This window comes from Cariama cristata, unplaced genomic scaffold (assembly GCF_000690535.1).
Source record: "Cariama cristata isolate BGI_N322 unplaced genomic scaffold, ASM69053v1 scaffold2973, whole genome shotgun sequence".
NCBI classification, from domain to species: Eukaryota; Metazoa; Chordata; class Aves; order Cariamiformes; family Cariamidae; genus Cariama; species Cariama cristata.
The window spans coordinates 56,435-71,923 of record NW_009609979.1 but is presented as its reverse complement, the minus strand read 5'-3'; the positions used below and the strand labels follow the sequence as shown (position 1 = coordinate 71,923).

The 15,489-nt window shown below is 44.6% G+C and overlaps 1 protein-coding gene across 4 annotated transcripts in view; it reads left to right on the top strand.

Annotated features, from left to right (window-relative positions):
- ITPR1 (inositol 1,4,5-trisphosphate receptor, type 1) overlaps window positions 1-15,489 on the top strand; it is a 165,107-nt gene that overhangs the window by 107,410 nt on the left and 42,208 nt on the right. For all 4 annotated transcript variants that reach the window (XM_009697707.1, XM_009697704.1, XM_009697706.1 and 1 more), the window contains 2 exons: window positions 9,542-9,722; window positions 10,348-10,601. In XM_009697707.1, the coding sequence (XP_009696009.1) occupies window positions 9,542-9,722; window positions 10,348-10,601 (435 nt within the window). The remainder of the gene's footprint in view (window positions 1-9,541; window positions 9,723-10,347; window positions 10,602-15,489) is intronic.

Below are 15,489 nucleotides of genomic sequence, written 5' to 3'. Positions count from 1 at the left end.
CTCTACACCCCTCCTAGCCCCAGCAGCTGAGTATGCAATGAGGACCAGGGGCACCACGATTCGAGATACAACTGAGGAGCCTGTGGTAGTGTGTCTGTCACAGCACGGCAAGAGTGAATCTGTGTGCTGAGCCAAGGTTTGGAGCTCACCGTATATGTGTGAGGCTCCTTTGAGGTGTGACTGTACAAAAAGCCATGTGGTTTTGAGTTGCTTTAACTTCCAGAACTCTTCAGTTCAGCCTGCAAAGAGGAGCCGTGCATTTTGTGTGCTCTCCTTCGAGTATTCCTTAGGGTTGGGGGCTACGGCCGCATGGTACCCTGCTGCCCATGTAGAAGTACTGTGCGGGGCTCTGCAGAAGCGAGACAACCAGAAATCACAGCAGCCAGCTCTTCAGTAGTCTGCTTTAGTAGGAAATACTGGTTGGGTGAAAGGCTGGACTAACACAGCTCTCCTGTCTCCAGCTCTGTCTTGCACCATACGCGGACTTGGACTTGGTCAACATTTCTCCTCATGCATTGCCACCAGTAAGAAAACTCCAGCACGGTGAATTGTGGTCTCTGCTGAACTTTGCCCCAGACTGTCCAAAGGTGACAGATTGTTATTTAATAAGTGCAGAATTGATGCACAATTGCTGTGACGTCAGCTGTGAAATACTGTGACAAAAACAGAAGGATAAGCGACACTAAAAAGATCAACAGTGAAATAACTGGAACCAGCCAGTCAACCTGCTTTATTTTTTTTTTCACTTTCCCTGTTGGCCTAAATGTGTCCTGTCCTATTCGGTTGCCAAAACACTTAGTTTCTTTTTCTGCATGACTGCAACTGCCCTTCAAAATTGGGAGAAAGTTTTACAAAATGTTATAGAAGTATTGGTGATGTAAAATGTAGATTTAGTGACACAATGGTGCTTTAGGTTTGTGGTTTCGACTTTTTAAACCAGATTTACTACTTACAAGTCACAGACATCTGTGAGCACACAAAATCCTATGTGATGGTAAACGCTTCAAAGCCAAGATCATCCTTGGATCCCTAAACTTTTGTAAATAGAACTTGAGAACTTTTGATCATTGATTAAAAGAAGTCTCTTAAAATTTCTACTGTTTGTTTGTAACAGGCAGAATTCTTTGATATAGGATGTCATATCTTTTTTAATTTGTTTTAATAATACCTGTTCAGGAAACTAATGCAGAAACCAGCAAGCTATCCACACGTATGAAGTCATCACCTATGTCTTTCACCATTTCAATGAGTCTTTCTCAAGATAAAATACACCTTTTTGTTTGTTTGTTTGTTTTACATTCCGAGTATGTTACTTTAGAATGTGACATTTAAAAAAAAAAAGTAAATGTCGATAAGGACCTACATCAACCATCGCATTCAGCTGTGGGCAGTGATCTTGTCCTTTTGTGAAAGAGAGCCCTGTCCAAAAGGAAGCATGCTGCAAATCCAGCCCCTCCTTCACAGCGCGGTTACCTTCAAAGCGAGGCATGGAACCTGCATGAGTAATTAAGTCGGCGCTGAGGCAATCTACGTCCTGATGCTCTGTTGATCTGCAGCACGTGAGGAGACTGAAGATCGCAAGCCTGTAGGAGCTGTCTCTTTCACATGTATTTTAATGTATTTAGCACAGTGAAGTCTCAGCCTCACTTAGCTGTTGGATACCACCATGTTAAAAACAAACAAGCCCTACTAATAATGCACTGAGAGACAGAGCCAAAAACTGTGAGGAATCATTCCTGCGGAGATGATGTCATTTTTATTGGGGGCAGTAAGATGCATAGGTGAAATCGTAACGATGCCACGTAGTCTGTCTACTTGAGCTGCAGCTGATACTACTTGTTGAAGTATATTTGGGCCATCAATATTCCCGTATCATGGCATCCTTCAGTCTTTTTGCCGAAAGGGAGGATTTTTGAAGTGCTGATCTGTGTGATCGAGTAATATAGGTGGGGAAAAAAGAGGAAAGGTGCTACGTCAGGGTTCAGCTGCGTTGCTTGTCCTCCAGCCTTGGTAGCCATGTATCGTTCGTGGTTGTTGGGTACCACGGACCTCTCATGTGGCAATTCTCTTGGCATTCTGGTGCAATCCTGGTCCTGTAAGAGCAGGGATGTAAATCACTAATTCCCCCTATTCCTCTCCATGGGATCCAGGTCCAACATAAACTTTTAAGATGATCCCTAGCCGGATTAAAGTCCTCCACAGGCAGGCAGAGGCAAGCTATTCAGCAAAACAAGGTCATGCTGCTTTTTTTCCTTTTTTTTTTTTTTTTTCCTTGGTAAGCACAGGAATCAACAAAGCGACGTTATATAACTTCTATTTATATCCCCCTTGCTCACTAGCTGCAGGCATACACGAGTAGCTGAGAAGGGAATTTAATGAGCTCTCAGGGCTTGCTCACCTTCCAGAGCGGGTAGGAGCCAGCTTGTTTTTGAAGTGCGTCAGCAAATGAAACTGGTGGTGGGTGGGTGGTTTGGGTAGGTGGACTGACTTGTTGCTATGGTTTTCTTTAATTCCTCTGTCTCTCAAGAAGATCTTACACTTACCCCCCCCACCACCTCCTCTTTTGGGGAGTCTGCAGACTTCCTTGTTTCTCACACCTACACAGAGCTGGCTGGGTCGGTAAGGAAGTGGGATTTATGCTCCTGCCATGGAAGAGCCTTGCACAGATTAACTGAGTGACCCGGTGGGTGCGTGCTCCCACACGCCTGCAGGAGGAACTCAAATAAGGCTCCGTGCTGAAAGCAGGTCAGGCCCCCGAGTCTCCCACGCTTTGGAGACCATCTGCTCCGTCTGCGGGGGGATTTGAACCCCAAACCCAGCAGTCACGTTTCTACCTGTCGTTCCCCCGGTGTGCCTTCACCTTCTGGTGATCATCCAGTGTCACTTCACTGTCCTGGGGCTTTTGTACTGGCTCTGGAAGGGCACGAGGGGACCGTATCTCTGTGAGGTTTGTTTTTACTTTCCTCTTTGTGAAATGACTTTAAATTGCATCAAGATTTTAGGTGCTGCAGTAGGAGAACGTATAGGACATAAGGACTCTTCCCAAAATGAGTGGTGTAATTCTGCTGCTGCTTTCATTTAAAGCTGGCTGGGAAAGACGAGCGTTCATACGGGTCAGTCTGTGTGCCGTCGTACCCCTCCAAAAACGTCCTCTGTAAGGGGGGACAGAATCCCCGGCTAAGAGCAGAGACTTGCAGGATGGCGTGTGGATGCCCATGGCAGAGAGAGTTTGTCGTCTTTGTGGAAAATAGAGCTGGGAAGTCCCCCTTCTGCTTTCAGGACAAAGTTGATTTTACAGTTTGCAAAAAATACCAGGCAATTGAGGTGTTCTGGCAGATTTTCCTTATGGGTTTATTTCAAACTGTGAAGTATGTTCAGCATGAAATATTTCAGCTGCCATTTCCTTAAGCTATGCAAGACTAATGATATCTATCACTCACGCCCCAGAGTGATGGATCTTTAGGGAACCAGGATGTATGAAAGATTTCAAGAAAAGAGAGGGATCGGTGATATTTAAAATAAATAAGTGAGGAGGGAGAGAAAGCAAAGTTAGGTTTACATTTTTCTGCAGTGGAAGCCCTTGCAATATGTTTAGGCAGAACGTAAGAGGTTGGCATTTGTACTTAATTCAGTGCTTGTGCTGGTGCAGCTCCTCTTGAAATGTGGCTGCTTTGAAGTAGTCCAGCTATAAGAAACGGTACGGGGGTGGCAAGCTCTTTCCGCAAACATGAAGTAGCACAGAAGTTTTGCATTAGTTCATGCTGGCAGCCTGTCTGGATAACCCAAGCAAGTTAACATCCCCTTAATAATTTCTGTCTAGTATTGGAATAAAATGTCCTGAATCGAAGCCAGATAGCTGATCTTGCTCTTGTATCTGGAGGGACTTTCCTCTTTGAAATAGCCCTGACTGGTCAAGTTCATGGGGTATTTTCTGTTCACTGGCATTAGAGAAGTGGGGAGGGAGATGACAACGGTTTGCTTTAAATTGTGAGGTGTTTGCTGGAGCTTTGCTTTCCCTTATTTATTAGTATTCAAATATTTGTTTTCCTGGGGAACGCTTTGGGATCTGCTGGGATGGTCTGGCCGGACTTAATGACTGTGGTCTGTTGAAACAGCTTTGTGAATTACAGAGGGTGTGGTCCAGAAAATACTCGGTCGGCCGCAGGATGACGGCAATCTCGGTTTGGGTCTGCAGCCAAAGGCTTGCCTGGAGTCATGCCGCCCTTCCTTCAGCAGTAAGCACGCGTCTCAGCAGATGCATCTTAAACCCAATGCTTGCTACTAGGTTTTGGTTATATTGCTCACGTCGTGATCGTTCAGATGGTGCATACAGCCCAGCCTGTAATTACTGAGTCCGGGGCAGAAAGCCAAGCTCTTCGATGCAAAGCAATCAAACCGTTGTTCCCTTTCTTGGTTGGCAAGACCGTTGTGACTTTGGGGCAGATCCAGCTAACAGGTAACAACAGCGTTGGAGGAAGGTGTTCCTAGTAAAGGTGACAGCACACACGGGCAAAACTGGATAAGCCTTTCAAAGGCAGGAACTAGAAATAAGCTGGCTTCAGATGGTTCTTCCCTCCCCCCCATTTAACAATCCTGCACTGGGCACAGACTTCCTCATTGTTAAACTTATTGTGGGTTAGTTAAATTTAGTAGTGGATTAGTTAGCTGGGTCTATATTCTGTACACCTTACAGAAGGTATCAATCTGCTGTGTTTTATGGCTTCGCTCTCCAAAGGGCAGATGTCAGCTCTGCTGGATAAAAAAACAGTTTGCTACCAATTACTGGTAGGTGAGACGCGTTAAGGAGCATTTGTCCGTGCCATGTGGTTATCATGCCTCTAATCCCACTCCCTTGAACTGCTGGGTAGTTAGCTGAGCTTCTCTTCCACTCATCGTTGGAAATGATGTATATTATATATGTCAAAGATCTTGGAAGGAAAGGCAGGAGGGGAGAAGAGGTGAAGCGGTAATGCTAGGAAATGTACCTATTCTTTGCTGATTTTTTTTTTTTTTTTTTAAATGTGGTTCTATGATCCGGATTGTTAGTGATGTGCAATATTTAAGAACGTGCCAAAAAAATAAACACCACAGAAACTTATATTCATTCTGAATAAAAAGCCAGCAAGCAAAAATAGTACTTTCGGTTTAGCAAAAAAGGTAGATAAACATTTAACAGTGTATGGAAATAATTTGAAGGGGAAAGGATACCAAGTTCTTGGGAGTAACTACAGAAGAGACATAAACTTGAAAAAAAAAAAAAGTTAAAATCAGTGACTGGAAGTTAGTGACAGAAAAAATGAGCTTAATCACATTCTTCTAACAATTATTAACCACTGGAACAGAGTACAGACAGACACAGTTCATCATCTCCAGCGTCTTCTAAAGCAAGATAGGATGCGTTTCTCAAAAAGATGCATTACTTAAACACAACTTTGGGCTCAGTTAGTGACCGAGAGCGAAGGGCTGAAGGTGCTTGAGGGTAGACCGAGCTGTAGCTGATCAATGCACTGCAATTTAAACTTGGCCTTCAATTTATTTTCTATTGAAATCGGTCCCTTGGTTTGCAGCTTTTCTTCTGCAACATGTTTTGCGTGGACCAGGGAAATGAAATTGTAGATGATATGGTGATGGTATTTACTTACTGTCCTCCTTTGGCTCGGAGGCAGTATGCTGGAGGGGCAAAGGTGTAAGGGGGACGTTCTGCTGTGCGTGAGGTTTCTGGTTGGATTTCTTTAGGAGCAGAGTTGGGTGATACAGAAGAGAAGGAAGGAGAAGTTATTCCACAGGTTTCCTGTACCTGGTGTTGTTATTTGTTTTACTCTGTGGTATTTTAATAGACCACTTTGGACGTCAGGAGGAGGACTCTGTGTTTTTTTGCAGACATGCAGTGCCCGTGCTGGGTTCATCTCCTTCCATCCCCTTGAAACAAATACAGGCGCATCATAACTCTTGATGTAGCATACGCCTGTAAAAGAAGCAGCGTACTGCTGCTTGCCTAGTGCTTCATACCTGCATGGAAACAGTGCCCCACAAAAATATATGTATTTTCTAATTACCTGCAAGACTTTGAACTGGCAGACTTCTATGCAAGATGATTTTCCCCTTGTGTTTCTTAACAAAGCTCTTTCCATTTCCCCAAGTTAGTTTTGAATGAGTTCGTGTAGGTGGTAGTTGCTCCGTCTTTAAAAAGAGACCTCTTCGCTGGTGTCCTTGCGCGTGGCGAGCGTAGCTATCGTGTTAGAACCTTGTGCATGTCATATGCAGATGTTTGTGAGTTTCTGTCATTCTGTGGCTGTGTAATTAATTGCGATCACATTATCTCTGATATTCTCGCATCAGAGAAGTCTTGGTTCGTTTAATCGGCTGGTTGCTGTGCTCTGGAGATGTGTTGCGCTTCATTGAGTTGCGTGTACTTGTAAAGCCGTTTGCTGAACCTGGCATTCATAAAGCACATCACATGATCTTGTGTGTGTCATGCGATGGCGCTTGTTTAGTGGCAACGACTCTTAACAGTCATTAACAGAACACAGTTGAAATAAAATACAGTTTCATACTGCGTGATTTTAGCACTCTGTAAGAGCAGGCAACCGGTCCACTGGCAGCATCTCGAGTACGAGATGGAGCTCGTATTTTCCCTTGCCTTTCAGGTCGCTTTTCCTCTGATACCTCGTACTGGGATAACTAGATACGGTCCACATACCGGTACGTTACGGGTCACAGTTCCCTGCCCTACAGTAGGTTTCTAGGAGATCACAAGTCCCAGTTTGGTGCTGGCTACATCAGCAGGGTCTGTCTGGGCGGTGAGGAGCCAACCTGGGCTTCTCTGCCTGGTGCACAGTGAGGGCAGTGCTCTGTCTTGCTGACAAGATGCTTGGTTTTTGGGTTTGCATCAGTTTTGTTGGGAGCCCTCAAAGGGGCAGCTGATGTCAAATGCTCCAGCGTCAGTGGTACGTTAAAAGCACTGTTCTTCAAAACCACGTATGAGTGTAGAGGTTCGCTCTTCTCTTCGTTCCAGGCTGCTCTCCTAGCATGCTTGCTCTTTCTGCAGTCTTGCTTGTGGTTGCACGACGTCAGTGTGTAAGCCAGGACCGACCCTGGCATACGGTAGTCTAAAATGGCCACTCCGTTTCCATTTTAAAAAGGGAGACTTTTCCAGTTTTTGCTTTGAGGCTATATCTGTAAATAAATTTCAGGATTTCTGTCAGAATTATCACCACCAATTACCTGCTCAAGCACAACTTGCAAGATCACACCTCTTAAAATACCATATCTTTGATAGCTGGCATGTGGTTGATTCATATGTGTGAAGGTGTTAGGCATCCTGACCTAAACTGAAACAATCATTTGGTGACAACCATTGAATGTATGCACAGCACGCACAAGAAAGCTTTACTGGAAATGTTCGTTTCATTTGGGTTTTTTTCTCTGAAGTGCAGTGGAAAGTCAGTTAAGAAGCTTGAAAAGACAACAAAAATCAAGCCTGTCAGCAAGTAACAATTAGTTGCGTACAAGGTATTTCTTCAGTGTGGTTCGTTAAAAAAAGCTTTTCCTTCACCGCTGCTTCGTCACAGGGAAACTCCTCCTGTGCAGGCTCTTGAGATGTGCAGCCAGGTGACAACCATCGCCCGCCTGACGAGCAAATCATGTTATTTTTCAGAGAACAGTTACCCTTTCTAGAACTGATGGTTTATGCTGGTCTACCTGTAAAATACTGTTATTGCTATGCTCATTGTGTAATCCTGGGAGAGTAAAATTTTCAGGATGCAACCGAGATGCAAACTCTTCCTCTGTCTGTACTTGTAGCTACCAAGTAACAGAGCGTGCCTCAAAGGGTTGGCCGTCTAAATAACCCAGCCCCGGGTTTGGTTCCTGGGCAGCGGCTCAGGGAAACCATGTTAATGCATCTCTTGGTTATGTCTTAGTTTGACAATATTCTGTCTTCTAGGTCTGGGCAGATCAAAGAACCAGCTTAGATTTGAAAAAAAAAAAAAATCTGGATAAGTAAACAGTGATTCAGACAAAGGATCTTTTTATTTGGGTATGTTTTATCAAAAAAATTAAAATTCTTGATATAAAGTGTTGGATTGGAGAATAATTCTGCAAATACTATTAAATGAATTGGATGCCCAGATCATCTCATGTTGCGTCACAGGGCCCAGCACCGTTTCTGTTGCAAGGACTTTCAGTAGAAGGCATCTCTTGCAGAGCTCCGGCACGTCTGTTTGAATGGAGGTCAGGAGAAGGTACCAGCCTGGCTGGCTTTGCGGACCTGTGATGCCTGTGCTGGCTTCTCCTTTCCCTCCTCTCTGTTAATCAGTAGAAGTAAGAACGAACTCTTAAGAGTTTACCTGAGATGCTCTGGGCAGGTAGAAGGTATTGCAGTGCTGAGAGTGATATCTCCTGTGAATATTGACCAACTTCTTTAAATAGTAGTGCTCCTCCTCTGTAATCAAAGACGCAACTTTACTAGCGTTTCAAAGTCATTTGGCGCTCTTCTGACTGCAGCTGCTTGGGAGTGATCAAAGGCAAGCATACCAGAGACGGCCTTGTGTGCTCCGCTTCGCAGAAAAGCGGGCAGAATATATATTGCTGTTCCCATTTTAATTTGTTTTTTCAATAAATCAGGCTTCATTCCTATTCATCATGTAAAGCTGTTGGATCGTGAGCTGCTGCAGAATGCTAACTAATTTCATAATACTCTGCATAAGGTGACCCACTTACAAGTTCATCCTTCGGTTGTGTTTAAGCTCTGGTCCTGATTTATGTAACAGCATATTGGTTTCATCAAGAATTGTCTGATCGCTCACTGTGTTGGCTCCTTTTTGACCTGTACATGATTTGTATTCTCCTCAATTTTAGGAAGAACTTTCTGTCTCTGTGCACATATGGGCAGAAGAACATTAATAAGCCTTTTTAAAAGTAGTCAATGCTTTGAGTTTTTCTGTCACTTAGAGATATATTAGAGTAGAAATTGAAAGGAGTTTTAAGAAGTCTGCTGCGGACAGGGCAATGGAAACTTAGCACAAAATGTCCCTCATTACATTTCCCTGTTTGTACGGTTTTGGTCTGTGATTAACATCGCCTATTGCATGTTATGAGTCACAGTCCCTTTGATTTCAGGGTGGGAAGGCAGGACAGTTCTTTTTCCTCTGTATTTTGCTCATACTCTTTTCCTTCTGAACTGAGAATGAAATTACAGATAATTCCATTGTCCTTACCTTACCTGAATTCACTGCACTTACCTTAATTCCGTTGTTGAGAGAGAAGTGTGCTGCCTAAATGCATTAGGGCTAGTGTGATTTATTGCACTCGCTTTTCTTTACAAATATATTTGCAAGTTGTTAATAAGGGAGTTAATGTAGCTGAGACACTTGGACTTCCTTAACAATAAAGTATGAGTTTCCATTGCTCTAGGTTTTGGTTTACTGAAAACTAATTAACCTCCCAGTCCTTCAGGATATCATGTTGTGCAGAAAGGTGAAATAATCTGTATTCAAACCTGCGTATAGAGATGTAGATCCTGTTCCATTTTCTCCTGCAGCATTCGTTCTTCTGCCGACTGACGGAAGATAAGAAATCTGAAAAGTTCTTTAAGGTTTTTTACGATCGCATGAAAGTGGCACAGCAAGAAATCAAGGCTACTGTCACAGTAAACACTAGTGACTTAGGAAATAAAAAGAAAGATGAAGACTCAGAGAGAGATGTACCGAGCAGGAAAAGAGGTAATCCCCAGTTGTTCTGTCTCTGAAGTGACAAGGGAGTAAAATGCTGTGTTTTGAACTCATTTCAACTGATGCAATAATGCTCTGATCTCTGATCCCACAGAGCAAAGTTCAGAGATCAGTGGTGCCCTGGCTTGGGATTTCAAGAGCTTCATCCCCTCTTCATCCATTTGTGAGATTGTGCTATTGAAATGATGAAAAGTATTTCTGAGATGAGACTCTGCCGCCTTGTCTATCGTGACAAGCTGCCCAAATCTGATCCGTAGTAACGACCCTGGACTGTGGGTTGTGGTCAGTGCCTTCTCTAACAATAAGTGGAGAAATCCTAGTTTTCTTGTTTAGCAGGTCCTTTTATCGTAACTCCTGATAGTGCTAGATGTGTGTGCCCTAACCAATTAATACCAGAAGTTATAACTTTAATGTGGTTCGCATAACAGGGGCAGAGAGTGTGACATGATATCCTTCTAAACTCAAGACCCTCACATCACACTAAACATACTTACCAAAAGAACTGATGATGAATAGCTGGCCTGCGTGTGAAACTGTAATGGGAAATGTGTGAATAGATTTTTCTGGTCTCCTTTATTCGCTTTGCCTAAGGAAGATCTGTTCTTGTGTGTTGTAGTGAGAGAACCTATGACCCAAATAACCGAGGAGGTCCGGGATCAGTTACTGGAGGCCTCTGCAGCTACAAGAAAGGCTTACAACACTTACCGGAGGGAGGCTGATCCTGATGACCATTATTCGGCAGGAGAAGGAGCACAGTCTGCAGCAGACAAGAACAAAGATGACCTGGAGATGAGTGCTGTGATCTCGATAATGCAACCCATCCTCCGGTTCTTGCAGCTGCTCTGTGAAAACCATAATCGGGATTTGCAGGTACAGCCTGGTTCCTGAGCAGGGGTGCTCATGTCGCCTCGTGCAGTCACTGCTCTCGCATCGGTCTCGCTAATCCTGCGCCTTTTTAAATTGATACGTGACCGACCATTTTCTTTGGCCTTGCAGATAATCCAAAAAAAGTGTTTATACCTTGATGGAGAAATACTGGGAAATCTAGTTATCCAGTGTTCAGTGGCCTTTTCAACATATGTAAAAGGTGGTGGTATCAACATTTGATGTGGCTTCTTAGAGACGTATGCTTAAAGCAAGCAAGTGTTCTGCTGTGAAGTTGTTGATCTCCTTGTGAGAGGGGAAGGAAAGAAGAAAAAAAGTCATGTAGAAAAATAGAGTGCGCTTTGGGACTTTGAATCCAGCAGCCCTTAAGCATATGCTTACTTTCCAGTGAACAGATTCTCATGGATTTTCATGGATCTGTTCGTGTACATAGAGTTGAACACATGGGGATGGTATCAGGAAAGCCTCAGCTGGAGTTGAATCTGGTGAGGGACATGAAGGGCAACAAGAAGGGTCTCTAGGCTGTATCCATGGTAGAAGGAGGCTAGGGAGAGCCTGGGTCTGCTGCTGAATGGGGCAGAGGCTCTGGTGGTAAAGGGCGTGGAGACGGCCAAGGTGCTCAATGCCGCCTTCACCTTGCTCTTTACTGGTAAGACTGGCCTTCACAAACCCTAGGTCCCTGAGAACAGAGGGGAGGTCTGGAGCAAGGAAGACTTACCCTTGGTGGAGGAGAATTGGGTTAGGAAACATTTAAACAAGCTGGAGATGCACAAGTCCACGGTGCCTGGTGGGATGCCCCAGGCCCCCTGTGCAGTGCTGGATCCAGCCCTGGGCTCCCAAGTCCGGAGGGACTCTCAAAGATGACCAAGGGACTGGAGCATCCGAGGGGCGAGGAGAGGCAGAGCGAGCTGGGAGAGGTCAGGCTGGTGAGGAGAAGGTTTGGGGTATCTCACCCGTGTGTATAAATACCTGACGGAGAGGTGTGTGAAGAGAACAGAGCTCAGTGGTGCCCCATGACAGGGCAAGGGGGGTTGGAGCAGACAGTCTCCAAAGGTCCCTGCCAGCCTCAGCTGTCCTGTGGTGCTCTGGGATGTGTTTGTATAATTTTCAATAGCGAGCCCAGAACTTGTACGTTAGTAATCTTATCCAGTGAGTGCCTCCGCAGGAGATAAGCTTTTTGCTTACAAATGGACTGCAATTAACATGATTTTTGTTCAGCGTAACCACTGCCGCTGGATTAGAATTGAATGCAAGCGAGGAGCTAGTGAGACACAGTACAATGTACTAAATGCCCTCATAAAGGAGGAATAATTGCCTTGATTGCATATTGTTATACGGCACGCCAGAAGTGTAGGACCCTGCGTGAGTGCTTTTCAGACCTGCCAAATCACTTCCGCTGAACTCGAATGCCCTGCTGCTGGCAATATGGGAAATCAAATCTGTATGGTAATGTTCCTGTGCTGTGAACGTGTAATTCTTTTAGCATTTTATAGGTGCCGAGGTTACATACATCAGGGTTTCTCCTAATTTTTTCAAAAAACTATTTGATCTTTGTTTTGTCAAACAATTTTCATGCCGTTAGCAATGTCGGAGACAAGTGGGACGGCAGTTTTATGTGGCAGTGGTCCAAACCGCACGCACATGATCCTTTGCTGCTGCTGTCTTTGGCTAGGCACTGAAAGCTATAGGAGCAAAATTGAATTCACGCCAATGCAGAAACTTGGCCTGAGCTGTTCACCATCCTGAACAATTAGATTTCCCAAACAGCAGGTAGTTGCATTCGGCTCTGGGAGAAGGTGGTTTGGTTTTTTTGTTTGGTTTGGTTTTTTTTAAAAAAAAAAAAGTGGGAGGAACAATTTTTCAAATATAATCCTCTTGCTGCTTGGCCGCCTTGATGCTTGCTTTTGCTCTTCAGCTCTGAAGGGGAGGCAGGAGTGTCTGAAGCTTCAAAATCTTTGTGTGTGCAGCTAGTACGTTGTAACTGAACTCCTTATCAGTATTGCCAATGGACTCGCTGCTTAAAGGAATAAGTAAGACCTATTCTGGAAGCTACGTGTCTTCCAAAATGGTGTAAGTTAGATTTGAATTAGAAGTGAGTAGGGATCATCGGCCCAGTTGTAGGGTTGTCAAACCAAGCGTTTTACGAGCCGTTAGTAGCCTGATGTTGTGCAAAAACAGGAAAATGCAAGTCACAGCTGTAAGAGTCGATATGTGTTTTTAGATGAGGAGGAAGTCTTTGAGAAATGGCTTAGGGAGTTGCAATACCGTGCCTTTTGCATCACTCGGTTGTTCCTTTCGCAGATAAACCTGCAGTTTGTTTGGTGTTGCACGCGGTCAGGGTGCTGTCCCCCTCCAGCTTATTCCGTGGGTCTGGAGGAGGAGTTGCAATATCTTCTTCGATTAACGCAAGGACTGGGACAAACGGGTGGATGCTTCAGTATGTTTTCTTACCCGCTTCAGGCTGAATGCATCAAATTTTGTTATGGAGTACTCTTGGTATCTCCTTTTCTCTCTCCATACGCAGATACTTGGGTGCTCTTACTAAACTTGCATTCGGTCTGACTTTTGATTCTGTGCGAGAGCTCAGCCTTGAAATCAAAGCTGTCACGGCTCTGAATTGCTGTAGCCAGCCTGTCGTCGGGTCTGCTTTGGCCGGGCTACAGCCTCACCCCTTTCCTCAGGAGGTCTTTTTTGTACCGTCGCTTTCTGAATGAAGGTGTCCCCGAATACCACAGAATCAGTCACGAGAACTGAAGCTCGTGACGAGCTCAGGGAAGCATCCAGGGAAGGCTTTGCTGTGAGCAAGGGCTGCGCTGGCTGGAGGTGAGGAGGAGAGGAACGGGGATTCCCAGTGGAGCAGGGAGTAGTGCCATCCCTCTCCGGAGTCGGCACCTCGGCAGGTGGTACCCGGCAGCCTTCCTCACTGCCACAGCCGCGCGTGCAGCTTCAGCGTTACACTTAAAAATCCCACCTTCGTGGGAAATACAGTACTCCAATTCTTTTTTTCTCCTCAAGTGCGTTATTTCTGTGAAATAAAAATATTGTAGTAATAGCCAGTCATGCTCAGACTAAAGGTCTAAGCTGGTAGGTTAAATACTACTTTTGTGGAGGGGGGGGAAAAAAAAAGCAGGAATTGGTACAACTTTTAACATAGGATTTGACTGTTTCTTTTATTCATAATCCCTGGAGACAAAGCCTAGGTAATAAAGAACAGAAAAGCTCAGCATGCTGCAGGAGCGTGATTCAATCATTTGGCTGGTGGAGCAGTACTGCTGGACGCAGGGAACGAGCTGGTTTAGCTCGCGGTGTTTTAGGCAAGAAGTGCATGTGAGAATTAATTTATAAGACCAAAGAGCAAGCCCGCATTCAGTGAAAAATGCCTTGCCTTACCTGACTGCTTGTAAAGAAAAAGCTGATCATTTAAAAATATCTTCTTACTAAGACTTTCTTCTTATTTATGTTCTTTTTTGTGAGGTTTTTCCAATCGGGGATCAGATTTCGCTAAAACAAAGAGTGCCCAAAGAAAACTTTTAGGCTTTTGGGGGGATTACCCACTTAAATGGTAGAACTGTTCCTTCCAAGGATTCTGTGTTCATCCCTGCTTGAACAAACCAAGCTAGTATTCGGAAGGTAGCTAATTTTATTTTTAGTCATCGTATTTTCTCTAAAGGGTCCTCGGCTTTAGGCTGTGTACTGGGAAGCAAAGTCTCCAAGACCCTGACAGGCTGTAGCGGCATTAAGAGCTGGCTGCAGATGCTGCCTTTGCAAACGTAACCCTATCTGGTCCTGTAGCCCAGAAATGGGGAGGAGTGGGCTTCCTAAAAATGCGCTGTGGAATGATGTCGGCTAAGTATCTCCAGGAGGTTATTCACAAAGGGAGGAGTTTAAAGATTGCCTGACTTTGAGTGCACTTCATTCTATCAGAAAGTATTTCTCTCTCAACTGAGCATATAGGATGCTTAAAGCCAGGCAGTACGAATGCTCTTTTCCCCTTTTTCTCCTCAAGATCCCACAAGCTGCATATGTTTCAGATGTTCTAGCTGAATCTGCAACTCTGTTGCTCTTTAGTCTGAATGCAGGGTCTTGCAGATGGTAGATACCTCAGGCTTATTCCCACTGAAAGCAAAAGGATGGCATGTTCAATATTGAAGAGTTGTCTTCCCGCCCCGTAGCGTGTGAGATGCTCTGGATGACAGGAAATTAAGAGCTTGAGCTCTCCTGGCTGAGATGGCAACAGACATTCCCTGGGGCAGTTTCTCACAGTGCAGCGGGGTCTTGATTCCTACAATTTTTTCCTTCCCCTTGTTTAGCCATCTGACATTGTCCTTCTGCCTCCTGTGCCTCACTCTTCCCCTTTCCTTTGTGTTTATTGACTTTGGAGCAAGAAGCTAAGGCTGGTATAAACCTAGCTGTAATCGGAATAAATGCCGTGCTGCAGCTGGGGAGCATGTTGTTTCATTGCTTTCAGTATTATCCATTATTTTTGCTTTTTTCCCTGGAGGGAAGACACGAGCTCTGATTTCTGTAGCATCAACCTTTCTACATTCTGACAAGTTAATCAAAAGTCGAGATACTAAATGAGCAATCAGTTGAAATGTGCTGAATCACTGTCACCTTTAGTCTGCATTCATAGACAGCATTTTCTTTTTTTAGCTTAGCCTTCGGTTGAATCTGGCAATTTCTCAGTCTGTTTGCCTTAAAAGACTTATTAATCTGACGCAGGCACTAGAGGCAATCAGTTAACAGCACTCCTCTGCAGCCTGGCAGAGAAGACCTTGCTGGTTCCGTGGTCCCGTGCATCTTGTTTGTCTGAGGGGTTTTTTCACCTCTGAAGTGAAGGGGTTTGTAACCTGCTGGAATTAAGGTAGATAGG